At 38.1% G+C, this 18,077-nt stretch overlaps 1 protein-coding gene across 1 annotated transcript in view; it reads left to right on the forward strand.

Annotated features, from left to right (window-relative positions):
- Positions 1–17,758, forward strand: part of CRYBG1 (crystallin beta-gamma domain containing 1) — a 45,006-nt gene extending 27,248 nt beyond the window's left edge. The window contains 7 exon segments of the mRNA XM_027632187.1: positions 1,458–1,567; positions 1,793–1,922; positions 5,653–5,792; positions 8,077–8,200; positions 9,376–9,534; positions 12,393–12,555; positions 15,967–17,758. Of these exon segments, the coding sequence (XP_027487988.1) occupies positions 1,458–1,567; positions 1,793–1,922; positions 5,653–5,792; positions 8,077–8,200; positions 9,376–9,534; positions 12,393–12,555; positions 15,967–16,055 (915 nt within the window). The 3' untranslated portion in view covers positions 16,056–17,758.
- The last annotated feature ends 319 nt before the right edge of the window (positions 17,759–18,077 follow it).

Genomic DNA, 18,077 nt, shown 5'->3' on the forward strand with positions numbered 1-18,077 from the left:
TGCATAGATAGCTACTAGTCAGACAAAGAGTGAGAACTGCAGGTGAAGGAAGGCTGCTTTCTAAACCTCTTGAGTAAGGCGAGTGTTCTACAAGATAGATGTTGTTTTTTGTGGTACAGTTGTGACCTAATTACTTTTGGACCTCTTATTTAGTTAACAGTTCTGCTAATTCAGGGGAGTCTTGTTCACTGACAACTGCTGAGTAGTGCTTTAAAGTGTCATCTTTGCCAATAACTTAAGAGAAGGAAATGGCAGGCAAACTTGTCTCTTCAACCACTTAACATATTTCTACACTGGAATGTCTCCTGTGGGAAAGTACTAATATGTAGTTTTGACTACATGAGGCTGGTGGGTGTCTTCTTTTCATCCTTTTTTAATTATGAACCTTTTCAAGTTTTTCCCTGTACAAAGTTATTTTTTATTTTCATTTCAGTCAAAATGGTGAGTGTATCATAGAACTAAAAAGTAGGGAGAAATATCTTAGCTGACTTCTTTTGCACTCCTGATTAGTAGCATGCCTCACTGGAATCTCTCACGTAGGGATAATATATAAACTATGGGGAATAAAAATCTCAGCTATGTGCATGAAAAATGATTTGCATATCTGTATTAAGTGCCTGTTAAGACCCTATCCTAAGGAAGACCTTTTCCTAAGGAAGCAAAGAAGTAATGCCTTTCAGTCAATATTTTGCATCCATCGTCAGTGTGTTGTTCTTTGAAGAACGCTGTACATGCCCACACTCGTATCTCTGTTAAGAGTGAATAAAGCTGGTAGGCATGTGATAATGTGAATGACTTCTGGGTGATCATGGTTAATTATCCTCTAACCAAATTAGCAAGTTTGCTGCTTAGAATTTTTTTTTTTTTTTAAACAAGGACAAAAGACTCTGGGTGACATACCCTCTCTTATCCTCCGAGCAGAGGAAGAATCAACATGACTGTATCTATAGCAGTTAACAGGCACATGAAGCCCATCTACCCTGCGAATATATACCATGCCTGTTGGCATGCTGAGTACTTTGCCAAGATTATGCACCATTTAAGTTCTGAGAGGCAGAGAGTTTTCATTTACTGGGAAAGAGTATGTGTTTTGGAGATTAAGTGGATTGATAATAGAAAACTTTTTATGGCCATTTACTAAATGTATGCCAATCCTGGCCATTCTGTGGGAATTGAAAAATTTTTCCAGCAGGTACACCAAGGAGCTATTTTCACTAGTGTTGTTTTAATTATTTTGTTTGTTACTGAGTGATTTACAGCCAGAAGTAATTTTTAGAATTGTTACCTTGCTCTCTTGAACAAGGATTGCAAGACTGAAGAGGTAACAAAAAATATATGTAACTGAGGAAATCTGTATGTTTTAAGTATGTTTTAATCTAATTATAGAAGCAGTGGTAGAGACGTTACTGAAAGTAGAAGAATGAATTGTTTTTAAATATGTTTATAACTTTTCAAAGGTCCAGTTATTTTCAGAGCCTGAATTCAAGGGTAACTGCCAAATATTTGAACGAAACACGAGATGTATTGATTCATTTGCTGTGAAGTCTTCAAAAATTTTAGATGGCAGGTAAGTTATACTGAATGAATACTACAAAATTGCTAAGGTAGTATAAGTTTTACAAAAGCAACCAGCTTTCTAACACTTGAAGTGGTTTCATATATAGGGACGTACAGAGGACAATACTTTGCAGTTTGCACATCAGTCTTTCAGGACAAAACATTGTAAATAATGTTTCTGCATTTTACTTGCACAGATGTCTTAAGAGGCAATTTCTTCTCCTTCCTCCTGCAGCTGCATAGTGTATGACCAGGAAGAATTCTCTGGTAACCAGTATGTGTTAGAAGAAGGAACCTATCCTGACCTAACAGCAATGGGTTGTTCACCCCAAGCAATTCTGAAATCTTTACGGATTATAAATATTGTAAGTAAAGCTATTAGAAATATTGTAAAGTAAAGGTTAATACAGTGATGATTCTGACCTCTGTATTTTTTTGCAGCAGTAAAAATTCTAGGGTACACAGAGTAGAGATAGGGGTTTTTTGGTGGTGGGGTTTGTTTGGGGTTTTTTTGGGGTTTTTTTTGGGGTTTTTTTTGTGGTTTTGTTTTGTTTTTTTTTCTTCTGTGCAGTAGCAGTTACATGTCCTAGCTGCAGTCAGTCACATTGTTTTTGACCTCTGTGCAGTTTTTGCAAGGAAGACATCACAGAAGCAGCTGCCATGGATCCCTGTTCTTAATAACAGCTTATAAAAGAACTTGTAAAGAGTCAAGAATATGTCAGACTATTTCCCAGTAGGAGAGACCACTTAGAGTGGGTTAAGAAAGTGGTAGAACAGTGTGAAGAAATATCTGTACTGTGGACCTTGTTTTTGATGCATATTAAAAAAGCAGACATAACTAAGCAACTTTGCATGAAATACATGTAATTATAAAACACTGTTGGTATCATCAGGGAAATGCAATTTGAGATAAACACAAAATAATGCACACTTGCAGATGAAGTAAAGCAACACCCAATGCCATTTGGCAAAATTAGGCAGTGTTATGTGTGGTGGATACAAATTAAACTACATTTACATATTTTGTAACTCACCAGTGGTGAGGAACACGATTGCTCAAACCTATAACCAATCATTATGATGGATCACTTACGGAATCTGGAAATATCTTTTAAGATCAAAGTAATTACTAGAAAAATGTGGTCAAGATTCCAGGAACTTAACAGCAATATGAGGAGGTGGTACTCATTTGTAAAAAGGAGGAGTTCACTACTGACTCTCTTCTTTGAATTTGGCAACCTTATTGCACTCCACTGTAATTTTTGTAACCTGTCAGTGGCATAGCAGTTGACAGAGAACTAAAATGTGTCATCCTCTTTCATGTCTTGAGCATTTTGATGTACCCTGTAAACAAACATGTGCAGCAAGTATGTCTGCCTTCTGAACTCTTTGGCTGTCTAGTAGACAGATCCTATTAAAAACAATAGAATTGTTTCTAGCCAAGCTTGGTGGGTGATCACCATGAATTAAAATAGGCTCTTCTGTAAATGTCAGGAATTCTTGGGTTCAAAATGCTTACTTTGGAAAGATTTATTATTTGTGACAGAGACTGTTGTCTTAAAACAGCCAAATGCCAGTTCTGTGCTTCTTGTAAGTTCTTTTCACTTGTGAAACTTGTACTAGTCCTATAGTTTATCACACTTCAGACAGTAGCACAGAGCTGCATCTGTCTTCAAATCATGTGCTACTTCCTTTTCCAGAGGCTTCCTAGTTGCAGAGAAAAGGAAAATGGCTTGCTTTGCTCAGTGGTTTATTAGCAAACCAAAACAGAAAGAATTAAGCGGTTAGACAGAAATGATCATATTGTTCATCTTTGATGATTTTCCAAAAGCTCGAACCTTATTATTCTACCTGTCAGACTAATTTTGGAACTGTTTTTTTGGTAGTGCCAATCTTAATTCCTGCCCACCATCTGCCCTTCCTATAACTTTCCTCATGATTTTTCTGTGACATTTCTATACAGGAAGCACCTTCAGTGTTTTAATATGTCACATTACTGTACTTATCTAATTAAACTCCCTTTTACTGGGATCCATTTATGGGGACCATAAAAAAAAAGGAAATTAAAGAGATACTTGATAAACTTGTAAGTGAAAGTTAAAAGGGCTTTTGTTTATAAGCTTGAGGTTTTTGGGGTTTTTATGCCACTATATCTTTGCTTGGTTGTGCTTGCTTTGCATGCTCCACATGGTTGTGCTGCAGATGGAAAACAGCATTTTTCCTTCTTGAATTTGATACTTGTTCTTTTTCCTGAATGTATTGTAAAAAAAACTGTCAATGTGGTTTATGCTTGAACATTCATGCTGAAAATACCTCTTTTTAACAAGCAACTCTGTGGAATAACTAAATGTAGGAACACCAACTTCATACAGTGCAGTACATGGGAAGTACTGAAAGAAAAATTCATGAGCTGATCTTGCACTTCTCTCTTCAGGGAACTCTTTATCTAACAGTGTTGCTGCTGAATCCAGAGAATGCCCAGAGTGTAAGGTGTGGCAGAAGATTGGAGGATTTCCTTTTCTGTTTCTTGTTTTCTTTGGAAGTAGATTATTTCTAAAGCACTGTATGTGGCTGAAGGGCTGCTGCCTGAGCAGTTGCATGTCTCAGAGTACAGTTGCCGTTCTGTAAAAAGGCTGAGTGGTCAGAGGTACTGAGACATCAATGTGGTGTGACTGTTCCTGTTAGGCTCTTTACCTGTGGTGATGTGTGACAGTCTAACTGGTGTTAGCCTTTCACACTCAGTGGTAGGGATGAGCATACTCTAATTTTGGAGTAAGCTAAAAGGCCTCTCCTGGCATTTTCCACAGCCTAGCAGCATGTGTGCCATCAGAAAGCAGAGCTCAGCTGCTGTGCGATAACCTGGACTGCTGCACAGATAATGGTGATGCTCATGCATCATCTGAGCCCTTAAACATCTAGAGGAAAACTAAAGAGGAATTTAAGCACTGTCTGGAAATTGGTAGATGTGAGGTCTTGCTTAACAAAGTCACATGGAAGCATGCATATATGAGCTGCCACGCATGTATGGAGCCAGGTCTGCCTTGGAGGGCCTGTTTCCATGCCTGAGGCCAGATGGGAGTCTGTCGAGACTTTGTGTCATGTCAGGCGTTCCCGATCCAGTTGATGTGTTTGAGTATGCTGAACACATGCCAGAAGGAAGGAACTCTTCTGGCTAAGGCATTGCTTTTATGCAGTCGTTGCTGGAAGACTTGTGAGAAAGGGAGTGGCAGTGTCATTTCTGTCTATGAGTGTACTCTGTAACACCGAGACACTCAGGCTTAAATGACTTTACCCTGGGGGATTTCAAACCCTACTTCCCAGCTTCCACAGGAAGGCCTAAATTGTGAGAGGTTATTTCCAGTCCACTACAGATACATTTCCCCACAGAAAAGAATCTGAGGTTTGTTATCCAGAAGACATTTAAATTGGATTCAGTGATGCAGGGAGTTTCATGTAGGCAGAATTCCTTTGACACCAGAAGCATTTTGACAGAGGGGGAGAAAAGTCATTTCCCCACTTTGGAGGATTCAGATGTTACAGTTTTCACTTGTCGTGAATTTCACCTAAGAAGTATCAGTTTTGCAGCTTTTGTCTAGTCAGAGATTGATGTTGCCATAACCTACTGTAAAAGTTAAAAATGAAAGCAGTAAGTGATAAGCAGTACTGACAGGGCTGTCATCATTTGAAGCTGTAGAAAATCAGTATTATCTTACCATGTGTTTGGGTCTGAAGATGAAAATTCCTACAATGAGTGGGGTTTGGCGCAATGGAAAAGGGATTTGGCATTGATTAAAATGTATTTTAAAACATACTTAAAGATATTACGCGAGAATCAACCACAGAGATGTTTGTGTGTGCCTTAAGATAAGGAAGTTTTATGTTCCATGCAAGAAGATCTCTTGTGTGTTTTGAATAACAGGTTTTTTTGACTTTTTAAATTTCTTTAAAATAACTGGTTTTAGAGCAAAAACATTGTCTTTGGTCTTAAACAATCAAGAAACCTCTGAAATAAAAGGGCTGTGTGGAGTAATGACGTTCACAGTCACCATCTGGAGTTCTAACATCCTATAAAAAGTGCTCATCTTCCCTTTGCAGGAGCTGTCTGAACCCTGCATAGCTCTTTTTGAAAAGACGGGTTTCCAAGGAAAGAAAATTGAATTCAGTACAGAAATCTTAAATCTCCAGTTCCTGGGATACAGTCCTCAAATAGCTTCAGTTCAAGTCCTTGGTGGCATGTAAGTTTAAAATTACTTTTTGATGTATTTATTCAACAGAAACATTACAGGTGCTAAGAACCAAGGAATGTAAAATTAGAATATCATAATGTGCGTAGTGCATTTTCTTCTTGCTGAGCAGTTTCTTCTTAAGGAGCATTTTCACCTCATTTCATTTTCCTGTTTCAACAGTGTTTTCCCTGACTGGTGTCCTGTGCTAGAAGTTGAAATGAATTTGAATAAAGCTCACAAGGAAACTAGTGTCATCTCTCATGCCATATTATAAAAGTCAGCTCATACAGCATCCAACTTCTGTGCTCTTGGTTTAGATCTCAGTCATAAAAAAATCATTCACTTTGTGATCTGTGTCATAAGTTCAAAATTTTCATCCTTTAACCTTGTTATGGACACAGTGTTACAATCAGATCATTATCTGGCCCCCTCTGGCATTAGTAATTGTCCCTTTTTTCTTCAGGAATTGGATGAGACTCTGGGTTGTAAATCTAGCAGTTAAATTTGTTAGCTGTTTTTAAGCAGTTTTGTTCTCTAAATGTACTCTTGAAAAGAATGTAAAAAAATAGCCTGTGATGAAGTTTAAAAGCTGTTCGGAAGAATTTTTAAAATTACTGTGCTATCTTCTAGGGTTCCAGTAGATCTGTTACATTTCTCTTTTTATTTTTTTCTCTGTTTTTAACCTCTCAGATATTTGTCTCAAGTATATGTTCTTTTTTTTCTTTCTACGTTAAAGAATACGACTTTTTTTAAACAATAGATCCACGTTACTATTGCTTTGCATTTAAATGTGTTCTTTTGAAGAGGTAAATTTCCAAGGAGTGTGTTAGAGAGATGCTGTTGGAAAGCTTAAGACTGCCCTCAAGTGGATAGCTAATACCAGATCTGTAGAGCAAACCATTTCCTCCATCTGGATAAGCGGGTCAAAGGGTTTCCTTAGCTCATTGAACTGAACTTTTGAAACAAAGGTTATAAAAGGTACATGTTCTGTATTCTGAAACCTCCTGAGATTTCAGTATCTTTCATCCTAACCACAATATAGCTGATTCTCACTTTCCATAACATAAAGTCAAACATCAAGTTACTTCTTTGCCAATAACATGGTTACTGTGATTCTGGGTAATGGAGTTGTGAATTGTGTGTGTTTCCTGTCCAGTGCATATATGTGGTTTTTTTTCTGGTGAATCGCTGGAAACACAGAATACAATTTGAAAATTCTGATTTCATTACAGCAGTGTCAGCTGCTGAAATGTGTCAAAATACAAGGTTTAGTTTCCTTGCCCCTACTGCCTCCCTTATTGAAGGGGAATTTCATCTCCTCATCCTTTGCTAAGAGACCTCCATTTATAATTCTCCTAATTTCATACCCAGGATAGATATGTATTAGGCTGTGAAAAACACTGAAATTAAGATGAGTGTGCTTCTAGTTATAGATGTTTGCTGACAAACCAGTCAGAGGAAGGAGGTAACAGGAAAATGTGTGTATTGAGTGTTCATGTACTCAAAAACCCATGGCTGTTTGACAGTTCCAGCAAATCAGTGTGAGAAAACTCTACAAATTGCACTGTATTGTAGCCTACTTTGAAGCCTCTTTGTAATTCACTGTCTGTGCCAATAGTAGAGAATCAGAAGTTGGGTTCTGACAGATTACACTCAGTGTGTGATTGTAAGTGTAGTTGGATGTGTGCTAGTGAACGCTAAAGAAAAATTTTTCTGTATGCACTCTTGCTCTCTCTTTGTCTCTTCCCTGCCCCCCTTTCAGGTATTTGGAAAGAAGAAAGGTGTTCTGAAATAAACCTCTATCAAAACATCCGAGAGCTTCACCCTGATGCAGTTTTCAGTATTTCCCTGTTGCAGTCTGAATCCATAGCAATTCTTTCCCACATGCCTCAGGCCAAATTTAGATACACGAAACTTTAGGTTCTGCAGCTGCAGCCATCTAGCATATATGGCATATGCAGCATATAGATCTGTGCTCCCTGAGGAGTCAGTGCCTCCTGAAAATAGATGATATTTAAAAGTTTAGTTCTCCCAAGAAAATGCTTTGTTTCCTTCAGCTTCTAATTTTTAAATAACAGGACTTTAAAATTTGAACTCCAATGTATTCATCTTAATGAATACATTGGATCAGGACACGATTTTATTATTTTTCAAAGCCTCTTACAAAGAAGGTCATTGACTTTGCAAAGCTAAACACTACTACTTTGTGGGACAGATTCTGTTAAACCCATTTATTGATTCTAAAGAAGGATTTGGCAGTAAAAATATTCTTTTTTTTTTTTTTCACTCGTAGATGGATAATTTATGAACATAGTAATTACAGGGGCCGTCAGATGTTGTTAACACCGAATGAAATTCCAGACTGGTATAAAGCAAGTGGCTATTGTCAGATAGGTTCTCTGAGACCTTTACTGCAGGTGAGTAGGCTTTGACATGAGCTTATCAAGTACTAATTTATATTTTGTAGTGGGGTTGGGAAGATATACAGTTGAAAGCAGCATTACAGCCTTGATGCATGTCACAAGCTTCAGTAATGGCAATTGTGTAAAGAAATCACTCTACAGTTTCACTTGTAATAAAAGCTATTTGATTATGCTACATGGCTTTGCAGTTATAATGCTTAAACTGTTCATTAATCAAGCTTTAAGTCAAAGTATAGAAGACAGCATATAAGGATTAACTAAGGATTAACAAATAATGGCTATAACTACTATATATGAATTATTTGAAATTGTTTCATAATTAGCACCCAAACTGCTTACTGGCATATTGTCTGTACTATCTGCATTATTTTTCTAACATCAAGAAAATTGGTCAAAAAAAAAAAAGATACTTCAATTAGTAGTGATTTTTGTGTTGATTTAGGAGGGAAGGTCCCTCCCTGCTTATTACTTGGCAGAATAATTTGCAAATCTTATGCAAAATTTATTCTTGTGGTGCCTTTTTCATTTTGTTCTCTAAGTAAGGACCAGGTGACTTTGTCCAATGGTGTGGCAGTCCTGGGAGCTTTAACATCTGAGATTCTTCTTGAGCTATATTTTATTGAAGAAACAGCTTTGTCTAATTCACAGTTTACTTGTACCTGCAACCAAATATATTTGCTTGCTGTCATAGTGTTGTCTTTGTATAGTCTTAAGCAGAGTTAGGAATAATACATTTTGACTGCCCTACTGAGAGCTTGTCTAAACAGAAATGTAAATTAACAGGCCACAGCATGAATGTGCAGTGAAATACTTGCTGCCAGTGAAATAAGCAGCACTGCAGAAGTGCACCCTTAATGGAAGCTAAGAGCATCTGTACAAGGAGGTAGCAGAGAGAAGTTAGTGTTGCTCTGAACTAAAGATTCTTAGCTTTCCTCTGTGTGCTGATTTCAGTGCATAGGTGAGCCTAAAACTCTCCATGCAGAATAGCGAGTTCTCAAAGCTTGTCCAAAATGTTTATGGGCTTTCAAATGTAAATTCTCAAATAAAAAAGCGAAGCTTTCTGAAAGAAAGAGGGAGGCATGGGGTTCAGCACTGACAGTAATTGTTCTGAAGTTAACCAAGAGCAAGATGTGTTTTCTGTGGTTAAAGAATTCTTTTGTTTTCTGCAGAAACGTGTGTACTTCAGGCTTCGAAACAAGGAAACAGGAAAATTCATGTCACCTGATGGAAACTTAGATAATCTGAATCTTCTCAGAATACAGGTTGCAGAAGATACAGACTCAGATGATCAAATCTGGGTTTATCAGGATGGATTCATAAGGTGCCGGGTAAGGTTCAAGTTCAATGTGCATCTTCTCTTTTCCTCTCTAATAGTAGGGCTTTCTGAATTTAATTCCTACTACATCATCTTAATTTATTTTATAGGCATATTCTGTTTCATCTGTAATATAATCTTGCTGTAGGGGAGTGTTTTTAGTGAGTTTTTATTTTAATTGAACTCTGGCTTTTTCTGGTGACACTAACTAGTAGTGTGATTTTTTTTTTTAATATATATAATTGAAATTTTGAGAGATTATAGTTATGATTTATTGTCTTCTAAAGAATAGTAGCCTCAGAAGTACAATCAACACCAGAAGACCATTGTCTTCACTTCATGAGCTCTTTCCATGTTCATGCCCTCTTTCTCCACAGTGAAAATATCACAAAAGTGTCAAAGCAGGAGAGACCTTTTAAAATAGACCCTTCCTGATAATGTTTGAACTATGCATACCTTGTGGTAGGTCAATTAGTGTAATGTAGGTTATATACTCTTCTGCATTCAGGCAAGCTTAAAGATAAAATCCTCTTCTTTTGTGGGGTGGGTTTTTTGTTGGTTTTTGTTTTGTTTTGTGGGTTTTTGTTTGCTTTCTGGTTATCCCTGTATTTGTCAAATTCATCCTTTTCCTTTCCTCTGTACAAGTTTCCAGATCACACCCTACTTTTCTCACAGTCCATAAAACTAATCATGTGCAAACTGTCATTGAGGTGAGCAGAGGTATGTGCAGTTCATATAATGTTTAAGCTTGAAAAGTCTTAGGTAGGGATGCCAGCCAAAAGAAAATTAAGTTACTTTAATACTGTTAAATAGCTGGACTGCAAAGAATCATGTGAACTTTTTCTGTAGGATTGTATAACTTCAAAGGAGCCATTTAAAACTATGTCATCTATGCTGGAGGGAAGAATCTTACTGTTAATAAGCTAAGGCATTGTTCGGACATGTTTACAGGACACATGCAGTTGTAAAAGGGATTTACGCAGACAGCAAAATGATGCAAAGTAAGCTAAAAGCTTTAATATTGCATACAGAAGACTTATCTTTTGATGGTGCCTCTCAAACACCACTGAAAGTATTCATATTGAGACAGCGTGGTATTATATGGCTTTAGATAAATGCTCCTGGTTTTTGTCCCTGTTTCTGTATCTCATAAAGCAGTTTTTCTGTGCACAAAAAATACACAGCTCGTGCTGTATAGCAGTCAGGTAGCTTATGTGGAGTGCAAGCTGGCAACGCTGATCTTAAGTGACTGAAATCTTACAGAGCTCTGCCATCTTTCTGTTGAATGGTAGTAAATCTACTTTGCACAAAACAAAAATTGGTTTGTACCACATAGTAAGAAGAAAATTGAAAAATTGAGCTCCTGGGTGGGTAGGCATGCAGGCAGACATAGGTCATTGGAAGAACTTGTGCCTTTCTTCTCGTAAGCTTGGGTCATCTCACTGAGTCACAGTACCTTGAGGTATGCCTGAGGTTTTCAAGGAAGGCCTGTTTAAGTATGTGGGATAACCAGTAAGCAGGATATGAAAGTCATTCTGCTCATTTTGTCAGAAACAGATATGAATAGCAGATAAAAATTCAGGTCTCCTCACTCTTCATGTGTTTCTTGGAGATAGATGCAGTACTGGCTTAATGGATGTAACGTGTAAGACTGGAGTCTTTGTAGTCCCACTAGAGAATGTTTTAGATACAGATTTCAGAACTGCAGAACTAAATCAACTTACCTGAATTCTGGGTTATGATAGTCAGAAGTACTAGTTTTTCAGAAAGTAGTGCTTTGAGAAATACTGGCAAAAAATAGTTTAAGGGCATATCAACAATGACAGATGGGCATTTAATCTGCCACAGAAGTGCATTCAGTAGTTAAAAGGTGCAGTTTATGGTGATCTATTGAAAATCACTGTTCATCTAGAATAATTAACTGCTATTTACTACAGCCTTAATAATCTTTTGAAGTAAGCTTGATTTTTGCCAGTTCTTTTTTTAACCAAGAAGACATTTGCAGAGTTTTAAAATCAAGTAATAGGAATTACTAGGAAAAGAGTAGAACAAGGAAGGAAATATTGTGATACACTGTGAAATTTGTACACTTGATACTGTGTAGCTACATCCTTTATCTCAAAAGGTTACTGCAGAACTAGAAATGACTGAACAAAAAAAATTGTGCAGAGGAGATGGAGGGCTTCTGTGTCAGGAAGAGACAAAAGAGCTAGGACTTTCTAGCCTGTAAAGGGGACACTTTGAGGGATGATACATTTGAAGTGTCTGCAAACAGTGTGGACAGGACATCCCTTAAAAAAATGGAGGGGTGAGGAAAGCATCAAATAAAACTAGTAGTTGCGTATCTTTTTTTTTTTTTTTTTAAGTATTAGGCAAGATTTGGAACTTCTTGCCACAGAAGGGTTATGATACAGAAGGGTGTTCATGTAAAACCATGATCACCACTGATCTTGGTGGGTAGTGACAGACAACAAGCATTAGAGGTATTGGGTCTGCATGGAAAAGCCCAGGCTGGCAGTTGTTGTAGACTTGGTGAGATAACCAGGAACATACTGCATACAAGAGTAGAGTGCATGTAGTCTTCCTCAGCATCTGTTATTAGCTACTGCTAGAGAGAGGTGTTAACTGTACCTTTTGATCTGATACAGCATAGTTATTTTAATCTTCCTGTGTAGTGGAGAGTCTCAGCAGAAACAGGAACAAAAGAAAAATAAGTAGTCTTGTGTTCAGGTCAAAAATACGTTCCTTGAGGGAAAGTAATTCCTGAATTCTCTTCTTATCTGATGACATCTCTCCTCTCCGATAAAAAAACAGTGGATACTAGAAGTAAGGCCATTTTGAATAATTGCTGTTGCCTTTCTGATGATACAGATGGCAGAGGATTGCTGCTTGACAATTGTTGGAAATCTTATAACTCCTGGCTCTAAACTTGGTCTGTCATTTGAGCGGAATGAAGACAAACAATATTGGCATATTAGTCCCGATGGCAGGATTTATAGCAAGATGAAACCCAAGCTGGTTTTAGATGTCAAAGGTAAGCAAATGTTATCTTATTTATCTTATTACATTGGGTCTTAATTACACGGTATTTACAGTGGGATAGGTAGTAAATGTGCCTATAAATTAAGGATGGTGCTTTAGTTACTTTAATCTAGAAGCAAAAAAGACCCGATCAGCTTGTTTGACCTCCTGAATTATACAGGCCCTAGGACTTAATTTCATTTTTCCTATATACAATTTAGTAACTCACAGTACTTGCTTATCTTGTATTCTCAGTGTCCACTCACTGTAGATATCCTCAGTTAATTTTTGGGTGATGTGAATATGATTATTTAAAATGCTGAAGCAAGAACAACCTAACTTCTCATTAACTTTAATTTGAATAGAGCAAATTTTCTTATATAGTAGCTGTAGATGCAATAGCCAAAGGATATTAGGAAAGCAAAAGCAAGCTTTTACACTGATATGATTAGATGCAAAAGGCTATACCTTTATTGCAAGCATGAGAATCTGCCATGGTAGCCAAAGGTCTCTGCACAATTGATGTGTGTTTTGGAGTCACTTTTGTCATAGTAATTTGATTTGTGTAGATACTGTTTCTGAACTTTGTTTTTATAGCTTCATAGAAGGTCTGAAAAAGCAGCAAATGGAATGATTAACAGAATTAGCATAATCATACGTTCTTACAAAACTGCCTTTTTGGGTGAGGGGAACAATCATTTTCTATAGCTGTTAATTTTTTTTAGCTGTTTTAAAATTAATTTTGTATGATGCCGTGGCATTAAGTACATCACTTACAAATACCACCACCACACCACCCAAAAAACCCAACCAAAAAAAAATAAAACACCAAGGAAAACCTCAAAACCAAAAAAACCCAAACCCACCCAACTAGAAAGATATCAGAGTCAACACTTTGGAACTAAAAAGGACAAGACTCATAGAATCACAGAATATCCTGAGTTGGAAGGGACCACAAGGATCATCCAAGTCCAACTCCTTGCCCTGCACAGACACCCCAAGAATCCCACCATGTGCCTGAGAGCATTGTCCAAACACTTCCTGAACTCAGACAGGCTTGGTGCTGTGACAGCTTTCTTGGGGAGCCTGTTCCAGTGCACAGCCACCCTCTGGGTGAAGAACCTTTTCCTACTCTCCCACTTAAACTTCCCCTGGCACAGCTTCATGCCATTCCCTTGGGTCCTGTCACTGGTCACCAGAGAGGAGAGAGATCAGTGCCTACTTCTGCGCCTACCCTCATGAGGAAGTTGTGGACTGCAATGAGGTCTCCCCTCAGTCTCCTATTCTCCAGGATGAACAGACCGAGTGACCTCAGCCACTTCTCATATGGCTTCCCCTCAAGGCCCTTCACCATCCTCGTGGCCCTCCTTTGGACATTCTCTAATAGTTTTATATCCTTCTTATATTGTGGCCTCCAAAACTGCACACAGGACTCAAGCTGAGACTGTACCAGAGCAGAGCAGGACAATCATCTGCCTCAACTGGGTAGGACTATCAGAACTGTGAGAAAAGGGTTACCTGATGTCTGACCAGAACACAACAGTAGCACAAATAGTCAAAAATTCTCTTTACTGCCATAAAAAGCTAGTGATGATTAATTATAAACTTATCAAGAGGACTCCAGTTCAGGGAACCTTTAGTCACAATGACTGCCATGCCTTTTCCTAAAGTCAGTTCTTAGTTGCATCAAACAAGCAGAAATACTATTGCACGGCCTTTTCTTCAGTTCATCATGTTAAAAGCAATTATGTATTCTGCATTTATAATTGAAGAACTTTACAATGGATAGGTCTGGTGGTGAAAGTATACATGCACTCTTACCTTAAAAAAAAAGTAGATCTGTACAGTAAATTCGAAAGAGTAGGTACTTTTAGCTTTTACTGGAGAAAACCTAGTAGGAAAAATACCTGTTTCTGCCAATTCTCCTGATCCATTCTGGACCACAAATTGAGTGTTAAAAGAATTCTTCAGCAAATGAATGCAGTTGTTCAACTGTGCAGTTACCATTGCCACCTTGTGGATATACTGGCATAGCACAAAGCCTTGTCCAGAGCACCACCCTACCAAAGTAAAGAGTCTCTTTATCCACTGTAAAAAAAAAATCCCATCTTCTTCCATTTTAACATGTTTACATTCTATCAGATACTGCTGAAAATTATTTTTGCACTCACAGTGATAACTGAGCTATGTAGCCAATGTTATTGACTTTTCCCCCCCTTTCTGAAGAATTTTGCAAGTTGTATATCTCTCTACTGCTTTTTAGTAATTGCCTGGCACTGGCAAGGAGAGAAATCATGTTTGTTAGCCTTCTGATTTGGGACAGTGGCACCAGAAAGCATCCCCCAAATTCCTGAAGTGGAGAACAGCTGAGCTTGAGTCAGTATTTCCTTAGTACAGAAGAGCTGTTCTTAAATGTGCCTGCCCATGCAGGACTCCAGGTGCATAGTATATTTCTTTATGAGGTCTGCTAGAATTCATATTTGTTACTGATCATAAGCTTTCAGCTGCCAGGCTTGTCTTTTGCTCATTCAGGGAGGGTGAGGCAGTCGGTGTGCAGAACAAAAAGACAGTGTCTGTGGGAGTATACTGGCATGCTTTGTATAAATGGTTGCCTCAGATGGGTGTTTCCAATGGGAATACTACCTCCTGTTGCAGGTGTGTAGTACTACAGGAGATGCATGTGTCCTACACTTCTACAGTACATAGCAGATCTGAGGAAAAAAATGTCAATTCTGACTTTCAGCTCTAGTCAAAGTTTTCTTTGCTTCTGAGTTTCTTAAGTCAGAATATTAATGGTACTCTTCTTATGGGAACATGTTTGGCATTGCATCACGTAATTAAATTAAGCTCCTCTAAGAAAGGGTTCTGTTTTGCATTCAGATATGTTTAGCTACCAGTGGAAACAGCTGAACGTTGGGTAATATTCTGTGCATGCAGCTGGTCAAATAAAGGATTATAATGGCAAAGAGTAAATGAGTGTAGACCTTGTTGCTGACGTGATCACACATGTATTGTCTGTTAGCAGCAGGACTTACCTTCATCATGTAAACATTTTTAGAGTGGAGTTACAACTGAGGGACTGTTGTGGGGAAACTAAATAGCCAAGTGTGACTTCTGGGAAGTGACAGCCTTAAAGGAGCTACACCTGGCTGCATTGCAGTGTTTCTTTCCTTTCCCATGCAGGCTGAAAAAGCCAAGGAACTGAATTACTGAAGGGGTGGAGAGGATCAGGCAGGCTGATCCTGATTAATTCAAAAATTGTTTCAAAATTAATTCCAAAAGCAGGCAGTGATGAAAACACGTGTATCATTTCAGTGCCTTGAGGTGAAGAGAAACTGTCTACGCCAGCTCTTGCTAGATTTTCTCTGAAACACAGAGTATTTGTCTCTAATTCTAAAGACAAATTTGAAATTTCTCTTTTCAGGAGGCACACAGTATGATTGCGACCATGTCGTTGTCAACACAGTCAACGAGGAAAAGTTAACACAGTGTTGGGAACCGCTAGTTGTATAAACCCAAAGAAGCAAAGATGACGTTTCAACTGGCCACTACTCTGGACACTGGAATTGGCACTGCCATCTCTGAAGGACAGAGGATCCACAATGAGAATTTTGTCTTCTATTCACAATTTTAAAAAGGAAGAGCAACAGAATGTTTCACCTCCCTATCCAAGATTATTATCCCTACAAAAGCTTGAGTATATCTAATTTTTTTTTTTTTTAATCAGCACAACTCAGTCTTGGCTAGAGAGTGATAGTATGCCTTGGGCTAGAATGGAACAACTAAAGGTGGGAGAGATCCCATGGAGTTACAGTTTTGTCAGTGAGTAGTTAACCCAGAATAGTCAATAAGTATAACTTTAAATTATTTTTAAAAGATTTTTTTTTAACTGAGAGGCTAAAAATATTAAAGCTTATTTTATAAAGGACAGGAGTGCAAGTGTGTGTGTGGTCATAGCAATTTGGACCTGTGGGCTGTAGTATAGAGAAATATTCACTATGGAAAATTAATATATTTCACTGGAATAAACTTATGTTTACTGAAAGTTGAAAGACTACTAGCACAGCACATCCAAAGAATTTCTAACATGTGGCTTCAGGTGTATAGTTAGTATGCTAATATAGTAACTCCTAAACTAAGAAAAAATTCTAGATTTTCTCATGTGTAGACAATGTAAAGGAGCAGACGTTTGTTAGAAAATAGGTTGCAAAAGAATGTATTGGAATGTGAAGAATTTTTGCCCATTTTGTAGGCTGCCTAACTTTTTTGAGTTATGGGTATTTTTCTTCTTTGCCAAGTCAAATTTGTACCTTTTAAAATAGTTTCAGTAAGTATAGTCTTCCTGAACTCCAAAATCATATAGACAACTAGAATTCTTAGGGAAAGTATCACTAAAGGTGACTGCAACAGCACGTAAGTGCTGTGGTTACTGAGTTTTTCAGCCTGTTGGGCTTACAATGGAGAATGCCAGAGTCCCCACTATTTGGGGAGAGCAATGTCTGTGGTGGATTGCTGGCTTCCTGTTGGACAGAAGTGTCTGACTGCTCTAGGAAGGTGCATAGCCAAGCCTGGATATGTGCCCAGCCACAAGGGCTGTGCCCATTCAGTGTATTACTGGTTTAGCAAAGAGTTTGTGACAGGTAGGATGTCCTGATGACTGCAGGAGGTCCTTCTGTTGCCCTGCTTTGGACCTGGTTATGTTAGTTTTCCTTAATAATATTGACAAAAAGGTAAAATACAAACTAAGTCTCATACTATGCTGCTGTGTTTCGTTCTGGCTTAGACCAGTGTTATTACAAGCTGCTCCTAGGAGCATCCAGGCCTTTGTCTTGCATAGTAAGTCTGTTTAACATTTTTGTTACTATCGTATTGCCCCACAGGATACTGGTGCTTTTACCATTACCACCCTAGAGGAAGTGCCTTACTAATTTTCCTCCTTTTGTAAAGAAGCACTGAAGTTTTGTTGCTCTGAAATGTGCTGCTTATAGTTCTTTGTAGAAAATATGTTGTTAGTGGTTCCAAACAGTGGTACTTTGTTATACTGATGTGCTCTTGCTATATATAATATAGCATTTTACAAATAAATATAAGTTAGGTAACTTTTTATTGAAATTATTTTTAAAGTAGAAAGCTGGCATTTTATGGTTAGTTTTGTTCCATCTTGTGCCTGTTTCTGTCCATAATTCCTCTGTGACAGCTAGCTAATGAGGAGGGAATACATGGTGTGGAATAGCTGCAGGTTCTTGAGGAATGGACAATTCTTCTATACCAGCGTGTGTTCAGTGCCATTTGTGCACGGGGCCACAGTTCGCACCACAGCCACTTCTTTCCTCTGGTGTAAGTGTTGCATGACATGCTGTGTCTGCCACCATAGCTGCACAACAGTTAATGTGCAGCTCTCAATTAAGAGGTTGCCACTTTCCTTCAATCTACCTGCATAATTGCAGGGGAAGTTACTCCACTGCCCGTCACTGGCAAAACAGCAAGTTTATAAACAGACCACCAGACACACACCCCCCCCCAAGCACTTCACCC

The sequence above is a fragment of the Corapipo altera genome, unplaced genomic scaffold (assembly GCF_003945725.1).
Source record: "Corapipo altera isolate COAL_440 unplaced genomic scaffold, ASM394572v1 2b, whole genome shotgun sequence".
Lineage (NCBI taxonomy): Eukaryota > Metazoa > Chordata > Aves > Passeriformes > Pipridae > Corapipo > Corapipo altera.